The sequence below is a fragment of the Colletotrichum chrysophilum genome, assembly GCF_026319265.1.
Source record: "Colletotrichum chrysophilum strain AFK26 chromosome Unknown scaffold_7, whole genome shotgun sequence".
Taxonomy (NCBI): Eukaryota; Fungi; Ascomycota; class Sordariomycetes; order Glomerellales; family Glomerellaceae; genus Colletotrichum; species Colletotrichum chrysophilum.
In genome coordinates, this window is record NW_026517294.1 from 512,576 (window position 1) to 524,920 (window position 12,345).

General features: G+C 55.5%; 5 protein-coding genes across 5 annotated transcripts; 2 read left to right on the forward strand and 3 right to left on the reverse strand.

The window, feature by feature from the left end:
- Positions 1–2,746: 2,746 nt before the first annotated feature.
- On the reverse strand, positions 2,747–3,760 carry COL26b_001652 (uncharacterized protein; the record flags this gene model as incomplete). Its single annotated transcript, XM_053174598.1, has 1 exon — positions 2,747–3,760. The coding sequence occupies one exon, from the start codon at positions 3,758–3,760 to the stop codon at positions 2,747–2,749; it is 1,014 nt and encodes a 337-aa protein (XP_053041529.1).
- A 760-nt stretch (positions 3,761–4,520) lies between these two features.
- Positions 4,521–6,299, forward strand: COL26b_001653 (uncharacterized protein; the record flags this gene model as incomplete). Its single annotated transcript, XM_053174599.1, has 1 exon — positions 4,521–6,299. The coding sequence occupies one exon, from the start codon at positions 4,521–4,523 to the stop codon at positions 6,297–6,299; it is 1,779 nt and encodes a 592-aa protein (XP_053041530.1).
- A 452-nt stretch (positions 6,300–6,751) lies between these two features.
- COL26b_001654 (uncharacterized protein) lies at positions 6,752–7,956 on the forward strand (the record flags this gene model as incomplete). The annotated part of the gene is made up of 2 exons (XM_053174600.1): positions 6,752–7,611; positions 7,683–7,956. 2 exons carry the CDS (start codon positions 6,752–6,754, stop codon positions 7,954–7,956), a joined length of 1,134 nt encoding a protein of 377 aa, XP_053041531.1.
- Positions 7,957–8,790: 834 nt separating this feature from the next.
- On the reverse strand, positions 8,791–10,165 carry COL26b_001655 (uncharacterized protein; the record flags this gene model as incomplete). Its single annotated transcript, XM_053174601.1, has 2 exons — positions 8,791–10,008; positions 10,061–10,165. 2 exons carry the CDS (start codon positions 10,163–10,165, stop codon positions 8,791–8,793), a joined length of 1,323 nt encoding a protein of 440 aa, XP_053041532.1.
- Positions 10,166–10,471: 306 nt separating this feature from the next.
- Positions 10,472–11,700, reverse strand: COL26b_001656 (uncharacterized protein; the record flags this gene model as incomplete). Its single annotated transcript, XM_053174602.1, has 2 exons — positions 10,472–11,585; positions 11,639–11,700. 2 exons carry the CDS (start codon positions 11,698–11,700, stop codon positions 10,472–10,474), a joined length of 1,176 nt encoding a protein of 391 aa, XP_053041533.1.
- Positions 11,701–12,345: the final 645 nt, after the last annotated feature.

Sequence of the window (12,345 nt, forward strand, 5' to 3'; positions counted from 1 at the left end):
CTGACACCTAGCCTAGCAGTTGACGGCTTAAGCCTCGATTCCAACACGCCTGTTAGCCCGGCTGTGGCTATCTTGTACGAGCATATTGCCGATTTGGAGGAGCAACTAGCGCAGTATAGGCGAGATTCAGAGGCATCGTGCTCGCTGTCATTGGGCATATCTGGCGCCAAGGATACTAGCTATGACATGCTAGAGATATCCTTTGAACCGCTCAACCTAGGGCTCGGGGATGGCGAGCTTGATACCCCTGCTACTGTGTCCAATGTCGCTGGCACAACCCCACAGTCTACGACGCAAGCAGATCTTCCTTCTCGAGAGACCAGCTTGACGATAATTCAGTTTGCCATGACCTATCTTGGATGGATTCATTGTGCGCTGAGGGCCGACATCTTTGTTGCAGAGCACTGTCGATTCTGGGACGCTGTGGAGGCTGACCCCGGCCTTCTGGCGGTGGATGCTCCCTTCGCTGCTATTTACTTTGCAGTCTTATATGTTCGTAAAAGCCTCATGATTGAAGGATAAATTTGACTAACGAATACTGATTCTGTTCCAGGTTGGGGCCTACTACATTGACCCTCAATATGCTCAGCCTCACGCAAGGCTCAACCCCATGATATACCGGGAGGATGCCTTGTTATCAGCGTCGAAGCACTGGTATCGAGCCTCGCTCCGTGTCCTCGAAAGGACCGACTTTCTCGGGAAGCCTCGCTTGGAGACGTTACAAGTATTCGCGATTTTGACTCTTGTGAGTCCCGTTTTTGGTGAGAAGGCAAGAGAGGCAATACTGCTAAGCGCGGCATTGAGAATAGCCCGAATGCTTCACATGCACCAACTCGGGAACGAAGATTCGCTCCATCCAGAAATCAAGAAGATACCCTTGTGGTCAACCTATGAACAGAGATCTTTAGGAAGAAGATGGTGGTGGATACTTGTAATTTGCGACTGGCAAGTATTTCTCATCATGTCTGGTCCCCATCTTCTCGCGATGCGCTGACTATGATGTCAATTAATGACAGGCTTGGCATGATGAACCACGACTCAACGGACCTCCCACATAGTTTTGACACCGTTCTCGACCCCTCAGGATCTGTCGAGGATGTCTGTCTCCCACTGCAAGGCCCCAGTTCTCCGAATTCGTGCGAGACATCACATCTCCACTATCACGCTTTATTGTCACAGCTGGCTGTCATTGTCCGCTCAAAGCTCAGGCGCGGGGAAGCCTTTGCTCACGGAAGGTTAGCTTCAGCCATGAGAGAGGTTGAGACTGTGTACAGCAAATGCCAGAGTCATCTTCGTTCGATAGAAACAGACCTCGAGACCGGGCAGCCTCTGTGGATGTCCATGCAGCAATACCTTGCCAACCACACAGTTCAATTCTTACGCCTCACAATAGCAAGACCATTAATTACGAGCTGGATGCGACGTCAGCCGGACCCAGATGGGTTTCACGCAAAAGCGCGAGAAGCAGCTGAGATCATTGCCCAGGAGAAGCATCGCAATGTTCCCCCCTTATTCAACAAAAGCTGGTATTCACAGATCTCAAACTTCATGCACGCTCTGCTTCTGACGTGTGGCTATTTAGGATCGTTCAAGCATCGACAGTTGCCGCTGGCGTCTTCATGTGTTTGGACCTACTCTTCTTCAGTACTGTTGAAGATATTGACCATCTTCGGCATCGCCGCAACTGCGTCAAAAAGTGCATCGCCGCATTGCAGTCTATTGGCCGCGGAAGTGTGATATCGAAGAGAGGTCCCATGATTCTAAGATCGCTACTCGACTTCGAATCTAGGCTGGACCATCGCTCTGTACCAGACGAACAGCCATTGCGCGAGATCATCTTCCATGTGTCCCAGCTTGTGAGCTCTGCGTCAGCTTTGGAGGCCAGAATTAACGGCTCGAGCTGGGACCCCTCGAGTACGCCCATCGGCAATCAACAGCTGTTTCATGATGTGAATCAGACAGACATTGCGCTTGGCCAAGATATGGATCTCCAAGTGGATCACCCCTTCAATGGTAGTCATGGTTTGATAAGTGCGCCATCAGCTGATCCCATTAGTGCATCTTATCACCCCAAACAGAACACAGGCTTCCCTGCAAAAGCTGTTTTGGGTGTCGAGGGGGGCTTTTGGGGAGACCCTTTTGGTTACATTGTGGCCAGGACGGTAGAGGAGGATGACACCAGCTGTTCGAATGGAGTCTATGAGCTTGAATCGTTCGATAATCCTTTCGAATTCACTGAGAAAATGTATTTCAAAGATGTCCGATGAAGAATTATCCGAAGACTGTTATTGTATGAGTTCCCATTTTGCTGCATTTCTCTCTTTTCCCCCATGATTCTTGTACCTTCCTTCCCACAAACTTGCAACCAGCGAAACCGGTTGAAGTTGCTTGTTATTCAGGTACCTGAAGAGATAATATTCTGTTTAGGCCTTCAGCGAACATGTAAACGGAACTGTGATGTCATCTTCATGCCATGCATTTGACTCGCATGCTCAGAATGTCACAGGTACACTCTTCTGAGAGACAAAGGATGTCACTCTGCACATACGCTTGTCCTAGTATTTTACGGCTATGCGATATACGAATTGCAATTCGTTTCTAAGAAAGCTAAGAAAGGAAGGTACGAGTTTTCGAACTTATACAGGAAATCCTGCTTCGCCAACGAAAAAACAAACGCAAACATACTAAGTGACAGCACTAACTAACTTGACTTCCACCAGACGCTTCGTTTCCAAACCTCTGCCAATCACTCATACTTGATGACTCCGGCAAGCTTCAGGAGCTGTGGAGTAAGCTCTGGCTTCTCCATCGGTTCATCACGCTCGTCTGGGTCCACCTCGCCGTTAATCTTGGCTTTTCCGTGAGAGTGAAGGTTGCAATGGGGCCAGTGAGTAGTCGCCTCCCACCGCTTGAATATTTCAACCTTCTTCTGGCGGTCATCCTCGAGAAGAAAGCGAGCCGGTGTATAGCATGCGTAGATGATAGTGCGGATAGTATCGCTCTCAGGGAAGGCAGCATAATGCATACTACGGCTATCCCACAAGATGAGGTCGCCGGGTTCGGCGCAGACCTTGATCAGCTCGCAGCCCTGCTCTTTGAACCACCTGACGTGGTGCTCCTTAAAGGGATAGAAATCGTAGTGTTTGGCGCCGATGCCCTGAGTCCTGTCAGGGGGGTTAAGGGCGAAGAACTTGTCAAAGAGCTTAGATGACCCCTTCATGAGGAGAAGACCGCCGTCCTTGGGGCCTGCGCGAGAAAGATTGATAATGCCCTGAACGCAGGAAAGGCCCTTGCGCTCAGGAGCCTGGTCGACATGCGGCCACGGGGACCAGTTGACGTCCTTGCGGTTCGGGAAGGTGACATTGATGGTGTCGAAGGAGACGACGAGCTCGTTGGTGCCCCAGATCTTCTCGAAAGCCTCGAGGACACCCGGCTCCTGGCGGGCGTCCCACACGTACTTCTCGTGGGCGGCGCAGTAGTTGAGGTACATGCCCGCTTTGAAGCTCTGAGGGAGGTGGGCGTCGGTCCAGGTCGTGGAGTCGTTGAGGTCGAGACCTTTGTTGAAGCTGGTGATCCAATTCAAGGCTTTCTGGCGGTACATATCCGCCTTGGCCCCAGGGATGGCGCCCTTGATGACGACGTAGCCATCACGGTAGAAGTCATCTCGCCAGTCTTGGAATTTTTCAACGGAGGTGTCGTCCGGGACGGCGAAAATGGACTTATTCGCTTCTGTGGCGGTTTCGGTGATTACGCTGACCATTGTGAAGTTGAGGGATTGCGCTGAAACTAGTATGAAATTTGTATATCGAAGGTGACTGATGATGCCTTTCACTGGTGTGATGAAGCCGATTAAGTCGTCCTTGTTTCCTTAGCCAAAGAGTCTGTTTCATTATATAATTCAAGCCGGGATTCCCAGTGTCAGTTGAAGACCTAAAGTACACCTCACCATCGGTTGCCACAAGTTGACCACCATAGCTACGGGCTCTCGGGGAGTTCTGCCGCATTTGTGTAGAGCTCCGCGTGCGACCAACCGCCGGATGAGAAAACGCGGTAGCAATCGAGTCCGATCCGTTGCCGAATATCTGGCGGAATAGTCCGTGAATCCGCGGGTCCTGAAAGGGGGCATACCATCTCGGGAGGTTTCACTTGCCCATAACACCATAGTAGTGCACGCACATCGCTTGACTAACGTGCCCTGAAAAGCAATAGCCACGCTGCCACGCTTTGGTTGTCCGGCGTCTCCCCCACGGCATGCTGTCGGGTGGCGATCCCCCACACGGCCCGTCGGCCGGATCTGGCTTCCCCCAGCTTCCCGCGGAGAATTAATTCCAGTTCTTAGAGACCCAGTAACGAACATTCACGGTAGGACGTTCGCGATGGAGACTGGATTTTCTACAAAGAGCTTGCAATGTGTCCAGCACCAAGCTTATCCCGACCTCGACGTAATTGCTCGCCCCGAGTATCCTGTTTAGTGCACTCGCAATTGTACATCGCCAAATCTTTCTGAATCCCTTCAGACAATGCCGTCCAATCAACCCTTCCAGGTAGCGAATCTACGCATTGAAAAGCCTTCCGTCGGCCACAACGGGTACGTTGGCTTCGAACACCGCACCGAGGTCCTACCAAAGGGTTGGAACAAGTTTCAATCCCGCGCCCTCGACTCAGACATCTTTGTCGAACATGATCTTGGCATCAAGGTCCGCGATGGGTGCACACTATATTGCGACGTCTTTCGGCCTCACAAATACCCAACCAAGGTCCCAGCAATCGTCTGCTGGAGCCCATTTGGAAAGAAACACAACGGAATCGGGATGATGAAGAAGATCCGCTGGGGCGTTGGCGTCCCTGACGGCTGTCTCAGTGGCCTGGAGCGCTTCGAAGGCCCGGATCCGGCTGAATACTGCCCACAAGGGTTTGCCATTGTCAACGTTGATGCGCGCGGCGCTGGACATTCCGATGGAGATATCGTTATCATGGGCACCCAGGAGGGTGAAGATGGACACGACGTGATCGAAGCCCTAGCTAGGATGGACTGGTGTAACGGAAGCGTCGGCCTCGCAGGGAACTCTCACCTGGGCATCGTGCAGTGGTTTATCGCGGCGACGCAGCCGCCTTCACTCAAGGCTATAGCTCCCTGGGAAGCGTGCGGCGACCTATATCGTGAGCAGTTCGTCCGTGGCGGGGCATGGGACAACGGGCTCTTCGATCTCATCACCAAACAAGTCATTCGCGGCCACAACGGTCTAGAGGACTTCCGCGAGATGTACCGCCGGTGCCAGACCATGAACCACTATTGGGCCGACAAGCGCGCAGACATCAAGAAGATTAGCATCCCGACCTATGTGGTGGCCTCCTATTCCACGTTCATGCACACAATGGGCTCGGTCCGCGGCTGGCTTGACGTGCAGACGAACGAGAAATGGCTCCGATGGGACCCTTACCAGGAATGGTACGACCTTTGGGTTGTCAAAGAGTCGAGGGACGAGCTTGCTCAGTTCTTCGGCTATTATCTCAAAGGGGAAAAGAGCAACGGCTGGGACAAAACACCTAAAGTCCGAATGAGCTCTCTCAACTTCGGCAATCGGGAGCCTATCTACCCCATCGTTGAGGATGACTTCCCACTGCCGAGAACAGAATATCGCGAGATGTTCTTTAGGGAAGACGGGACGCTCAGCTCGAGCCCTGCAACGTCTGACAGCGCGGTCAAATACGATGCCGAGGCTGGATCAGGTGACACAAGCGGTTTTGTCGGATTCAAGCACACTTTCACATCCCAAACGCGTCTCATGGGCCTTCCGAAAGCAGTTGTTTACATGTCTTGCGATGAACTTGATGACATGGTCATATACGTGTTGATCCGCAAGCTGGATCGCGACGGTCACGAGATGATGAATCTCAATATCCCGTGGAAGGCCGCACCATACTGCAGGATGGAAGACATACCCCTGGACGAGATGAGCAACCTGCTGTTGTACTTTGGCCCTCTGGGCGTTTTGCGGGCCAGCCACCGAGCCATTGACTCGTCCATGTCGATCCATCCTCAGTACCCCTTTCACACACACTCCAAAGCGGACAAGATTCCGCCAGGCGAGGTCGTCAAGCTGGAAATTGGGCTCTGGGCTATGGGTATTGATTTTGAAGAAGGCGAGAGCCTTAGGGTGCAAATATCTGGGCAAAGCCCGATGATTCCGGAGTACAAGGAGGCGAAGGCGGCGCCGGTTGAAGATAAGAACAAGGGTTTCCACAAGGTTCATATTGGTCCGGAGTACCCCAGCAGAATCATTTTGCCGTTTGTATGAATGATCGTAGATAAATATAGCATCTCATTCCGTTATATGCAACTTAATACCAAATTTCAAATACCAGGGAATTCTTAGACTTATTTTCAATTACTCAAAATCACATGGTTTATTTCGTCATTGGTGCCGGTGAAGTAACGCGCGACATGGACCCGACGTGGGCTTGCAATTTTTGACCAATCACACGAACCCAATCACATCATCCAAGAAAAAAAGGGGACCCACCAAAAAAGTCGAAGCAAAATCCAACTGTCATCGCATCCCAAGCTCCCGGCTCCGTTGCGCCAGCGCATTCAATGCGGCATAACCACCCCGCAAACAAACAAACAAACCACGCCACGAAAGATTGAAGGCCGCCGACCGGGTCATCTTTAAGTAGACAGCACCCGCCCGCCACCGATCTCCTCGCCTCTACTCTAGGTAAGCATCATCGCCCCCCTCCATCCTCAACCATGTCCACCGCAACCACAGACCTGCCAGACCTCATCCTCCTAACGCAACCCGCACAGCCGCCCCCCGCCAAGATGGCAGACCCAAAGGACGGCGAGACGTGTCCCGTCGACCACAAAGCCCGCGAAGCCTGGCTCCAGCACGCCCGCGCCGCGGCCCCGAACGACGCCGCGGCCGCCTCTCCCGCCCCGCCGCATCCGATCCCGACCCAGACCCCGCCGCCGACGCAGTCGTGGACGCAATCCCTACTCTCCTACACGCCCTTCTCCGGCACATCATCACCGACGGCGGGAGCAGGCGCAGACGCATGTCCCGTGGACCATAAATCCCGCGAAGCCTGGTTGCAACAAGCCCGCGCCGCCAACGCCAACGCCGCTCCTCACCCCCACGAACAGCCGCACGCCCTCCCTCCCCAAGCGCAAGAGCCCTCGCCCTCCACGAAGTCCTGGACGCAAACGCTCCGCTCATACGTCCCCTTCACCTCCTCGCCACCTCCCCCTCCCGCTCAACCATCACCGACGGGAAGAAATCCCCTCGACACCTACCGCGAAGTGTCCACGATCCCGCGCACCTCGACCTCGAGCTACCCCTACGACGCCCCCTCCGCCTCCGCGCCGCCGCCGACGACGTTACAAAGCAGCCACGGCGCCCCATCAAACAACGAGCAGGAGACAGGCGCGGACGCCGCGACGGGGAACTGGGTGTACCCTTCAGAAAAGATGTTCTTCGAGGCCATGAAGCGCAAGGGGCACGACACGCGCGCGGCGGACATGCGCACCGTCGTGCCGATCCACAACGCGGTTAATGAGCGGGCGTGGAAGGAGATTAAAGAGTGGGAGGCGCCGTATACGCAGGGGACCGCGTGAGTAACGCCAGCCTGGAGGAACCACCAAACTCGGGGATGTGAGAATGCTGACGAAAAGAATAACACAGCTGCGACGGCCCGCGCCTGCACTCCTTCGCCGGCCTCAGCACAAACATGTCCCCCAAGGCACGGCTCAATACGCTGCTGGGCTACCAGGCGCCATTTGACCGGCACGACTGGGTGATTGACCGCTGCGGCGTGCAGGTGGATTATGTGATTGACTTTTACGCGGGGCGCCCCGACGCGCAGGGCAAGCCGAGCTTTTACCTCGATGTAAGGCCGAAGCTGAATAGCTGGGAGGGTGTGAAGATGAGGGCGCTGAGAGGGGCCGGGCTGGCGTGAGAGAGGCGTGGAAATGTGTCGAGAGAGCGCTGGCATGATGTGCGGATGCATTGATAGCGCGGTTGTGCTGATATTGTACTTGTAATAGACGTAGATGCCTTGGGGGCATGGTCTTCCCACTCAGACACTGTACAAAATAATCCCGAGATGGGAGGATATCACGAGAGTGGCCGTGTGGAGGGCCACTAAAAAGATCGATCTCGAAAAGGTGTGGCCAGCAGGCCTGCATATTCCGGCATCAATGTCAGATGGAGGGAACGAGGTGGAGAGGCACCTGCGTCCAGACTGAGACCTACCTTCATCAAGAACTTAGGGTTCCTTCCTCTCCAACAAATCCGGCTAGGTGGTCGAGGGGTGGTGGTACGGTGACTGGTGTGTGCGTGAAGTTTCCGCCGCTTCTCATCTTACGCATCGTTCGACCCGTGCTCTAGTCACTTTTTTTTGGTCTTTTTGCGTTTCTTCTCATCTGAGCGGCCAGACATGGCAGGAATGGAGGTCCGGGGTGCTCCTACCTGGAAGCGACCACTCTGTACCTCTTGGCCAGGGAAGGAGCAACCTGGGAGGTGAGCCTGAGTCTACAACGTATGTGAAAGAGCGATCTTGTGAGCTTTATGAGTAAACCAGTTGATGTCTATTTCTGAGAATCATGACATATCATCAAAGGGCAATGAGAAATAGCAAACAATGCCTTTCAGGCTTTATTGGTATCTCATGGTGCAAGTGATTGAGCAAACATTTCCTTTCGTCCTTATGCCAGTCCTGAACGCCAGATCCCTGATTCTTTGTGATTGATCTTCACCCCGCGGGATACAATCCATGTAATATGAACCGTGTCTACAGATCCTTCTTACCATCAACGTCTTCATTTGGGGGCAACATCCATGCAGCAGAAGTATCCAGGCTGACGTCGCCCTGAACCCAGCCCGCGCGAGCCAGGTGAGAAGGGTTGGCGAAAAGTTTCTCAACGTAGTCCCTCTCCAGATCATTGTCAGGCATCATGGAGTGGACCAGAGACACCGCTGAAAACCAGGCATAAAGGGTCGTGGTGCTGATGCCCTCTGACAAAGGGTGTCCAAAGAGAAGGATCTTGATGACCACCAGACCTGAGGTATTACACTGGCAGAGCTTATACTGCTTGGTCTCTTTAAGAACCACGGATCCGGAGGCCACCGCATCAGCGTAGCTCTTGGCGAAGACAATCTTGGCAAAGGGGCGGCCGTCGTGGTAGATGACGGGCTTCCAGAAGATGATGTTCTCCCTCTTCGCGACCTCAGCAGGCGTCAGCCTAACATTGCCCATAGTCTTCATGTACTCCTCGAAGAAGATGGTGGCGCGCTGCTGGTTGAAGTTGTTAAGCTGAACGCAGCGGACGCCGAGGTAGTTCATGCCGAGGTGGACGAAGACGAGAATGATCATCAGCGCAAAGACGGCCTCTCTGCTCTCCACGTGGCGCACGACGAAGCTGCCGACGATCAATCCGATGAGCCCGACAGCCGTCTCCTGCGACGACTCCTTGGCGTTGAGCTCGCTGAGGTTGCCGCGGAGCGCAAAGTGCTTCGACAGCGCGGCCTTGCTCGCGCCGGCGGCGACGCCGCACATAGCGCGTAGGGCCTCGGCGACGACGAGCGCAGCGACCTTGGTCCACGATCCGAAGAGCGGGGAGAAGAGGTCGAGGAAGAAGGCGCTGTCGTTGAAGATATCAGCGAGAAAGCGGTACTTCTTGCACTCGGGCTCGATGACGAGGCCGAAGCGGTAGGCGAAGCCGATGGTGGCGAGGCGGGAGATGCCGTCCTTGAGGATGGTCAGGAGGAGGGCGTAGGTGGCCGATGAGTCTGCGTCGCCGACGCCGAGGCCCTGAAGGATCGCGCGGTTGGCGAGCAGCGAGGTGATGGTGGAGAAGAAGGCCTGAAGGGAGTCGTAGAGCTGGTAGCCTAAGTAGTCTTTGGAGACGGAATCGGGGTAGCCGATGGGGAAGAAGGCGTCGGAGAAGACTTGGCGAATGTTCATTGTCAAGAGACGCGAGACCGTGGTGGGAGAATTCTCCGTGGGCATCTGGGTGGCTTGTCAGGACGTGAAGGTGAATTTGGGGCAGGGCCAGATTTACCTCGGTGAGGCGACCGTCGGAGTCGTGAAGCCAGCGACGACGAATGAGGCCGGAGGAGTCTCGCTCGTCAATCACGATCGCCTTTGGCTCCTTGGACGACGCCATCTTTCTCGTCGCCCTCGACTTTGCGGATGTGAGGGAAAAGTTGTGTTGTGGCGATGGAGAGTGAGATGTGATTTGGAGAAGAAGGCAGAAAGTGAGGTGGGGTCGAAGGACGAAGGGTGAAGGCTAGGGAGAGAAGGTGCGACTGCAAATTCAACAAGGCAGCAACGCCCCAAACGACAAATCACAGAAGAAAACGAGAAAATTGATGCGCGAAACTCGACAGGTGGTTTTATTATACGAATTGTTCTATATGTGTGGCTTTTTGCAGTGACTATTACTCAATTGAAAATTCGACTTTGGTCACGCCTACCGCTTAGCGGGCTGGCCATCCTCGCCGACGAGGTAAATGTCCGACTTGATAGGACCCTCGCCAACACCGGTCTGGATGACACGGCTGACGCCGCCCTTGATGATGCCAGCGACGGTCTCATCCAGAGTGACGGGCGACTGCAGGCTGCTGGCGCCGTCCTTCCAGCCGGTCACGGCGCTCAGGACGGGGGTGAACGCGCCGACGACGGTGGCGGCGTTCTCCTCGAGGTAGTAAATGACGGCGTTCGGGCCGGCGTCGAAGGTGTACGCAGCGACGGTCTTTCCGGCGGCGGCGTTAATCTGCTCGACGGCGCGGATGGCCGCGCGAGAGACATCGTTCATGTAGAAGATGGGCGGGTAGGTGTCGGAGCACGAGGAGTGGAACGAGTTGGAGTCCTTCATGGTGACCTCGGCGAACTGGGCAAAGTCGCGGCGAGCGATGGCGTCCTCCATCTCGGCCATGTGCTTGGGCACGACCTCGGCGACGCGCTGCTTGAACAGGCCCGACGTGGCGACGGTCTGCTGCATGCCCGAGGTGGACGAGACGCCCTTCTTAGCGGCGCTGACGACGAGGATGAGCGCGCGCATCTCGGGCCAGTGGGAGGCCTCGGCGACGAGGTCGGCCTTGGAGTCGGAGCCGTCGGCCTGCTCGCCCATGCGCCACGCGACGTAGCCGCCGAAGAGACTGCGGCAGGCGGAGCCGGAGCCCTGGCGGGCGACGAGAGACAGCTCGGAGGGGGAGTCGGGCAGCTCGTAGAGGTCGGCGATGGCGCGGACGAGGGCGGCGAAACCGGCGGCGGAGGAGGCCAGACCGGCGGCGGTCGGGAAGTTGTTCTCGGTGACGATCTTCAGGGGGTAGGTCGAGAGCTTGGGGAGGGAAGTGTTCTGGGCCTCGAGGGCGGCGCGGCGGGCGCGCAGCTCGCGGAAGCAGGCCTGGGTGCGGGCGCCCGAGACATCGGAGGATTCGCCGTTGAGGATGAGGGAGTCGCCGTCGGTGTAGGAGGCGGAGCAGGAGGCGGTCGTGAGGGTTCGCAGGTCGGCCTGGGAGAGGGTGACGGAGAGGGAGCTGTTGGTGGGGAGGTTGAGCTTGGCGTCGCGCTTGCCCCAGTACCTGTGTACGATTAGCGACTGTCGGAGAGGGAGTGAGGTTGGAGATGTGCGTACTTGACGACGGCGATGTTGACGGGCGCCGTGGTGCTGGCGCGGTAGACCTTGGTGTCGGCCATTGTTGCGATGGTGTTTGCGTGCTGGAGGCGGTCAGAAATGGTCGAGGCGGGGCAGCAAACGCGGTGAGGGGCTCGCCGGATTGAAGGAAAAGGGGAGTTGGTTGGAGAAGACGAACCGTCGGACTTGAAGTACTTGTAGCAAACTGGACTCGTTCAGCTCTGCCGCGGCGCAATGGGTATCAATCGTCGGAAGGGCAAACAGGAACTGGGATGAAGACGGACGAAGCCCAAGGCCCGTGTGTGGCCGGCACCTCGCTGAGCAGCTCTGCAACCCGCTTGGCGGGTTTCGTGAAGTTCCCTTCAGCAAACAGAAGTCCTCTCAATTTGGCTTGACATGCGATCCTTGCCCGAACAGGACTAGTGCGGGGTCCCGTCAGGGGGATAAGCACTGCGACCCCTGGGGTCCGTGGGCTGAGCTAACCCGCCAGGGTAGGACCGTTTGTGTTTGGCGGGAACGGCGGCCGAGACAAAGGCACAACTGCTGAATTCCATTGCCTTGACGGGTTGGATGGAAGAGACTTACCCTGTCTACGTGTCTTCGTTGATGACGGCGACTCTGAAAATTCCATCATTCAAGCTCACCGTATCACACATCTCACGATAAAGGTCAGCAACAACAATCACATGTTACAGAAGAGACAAATA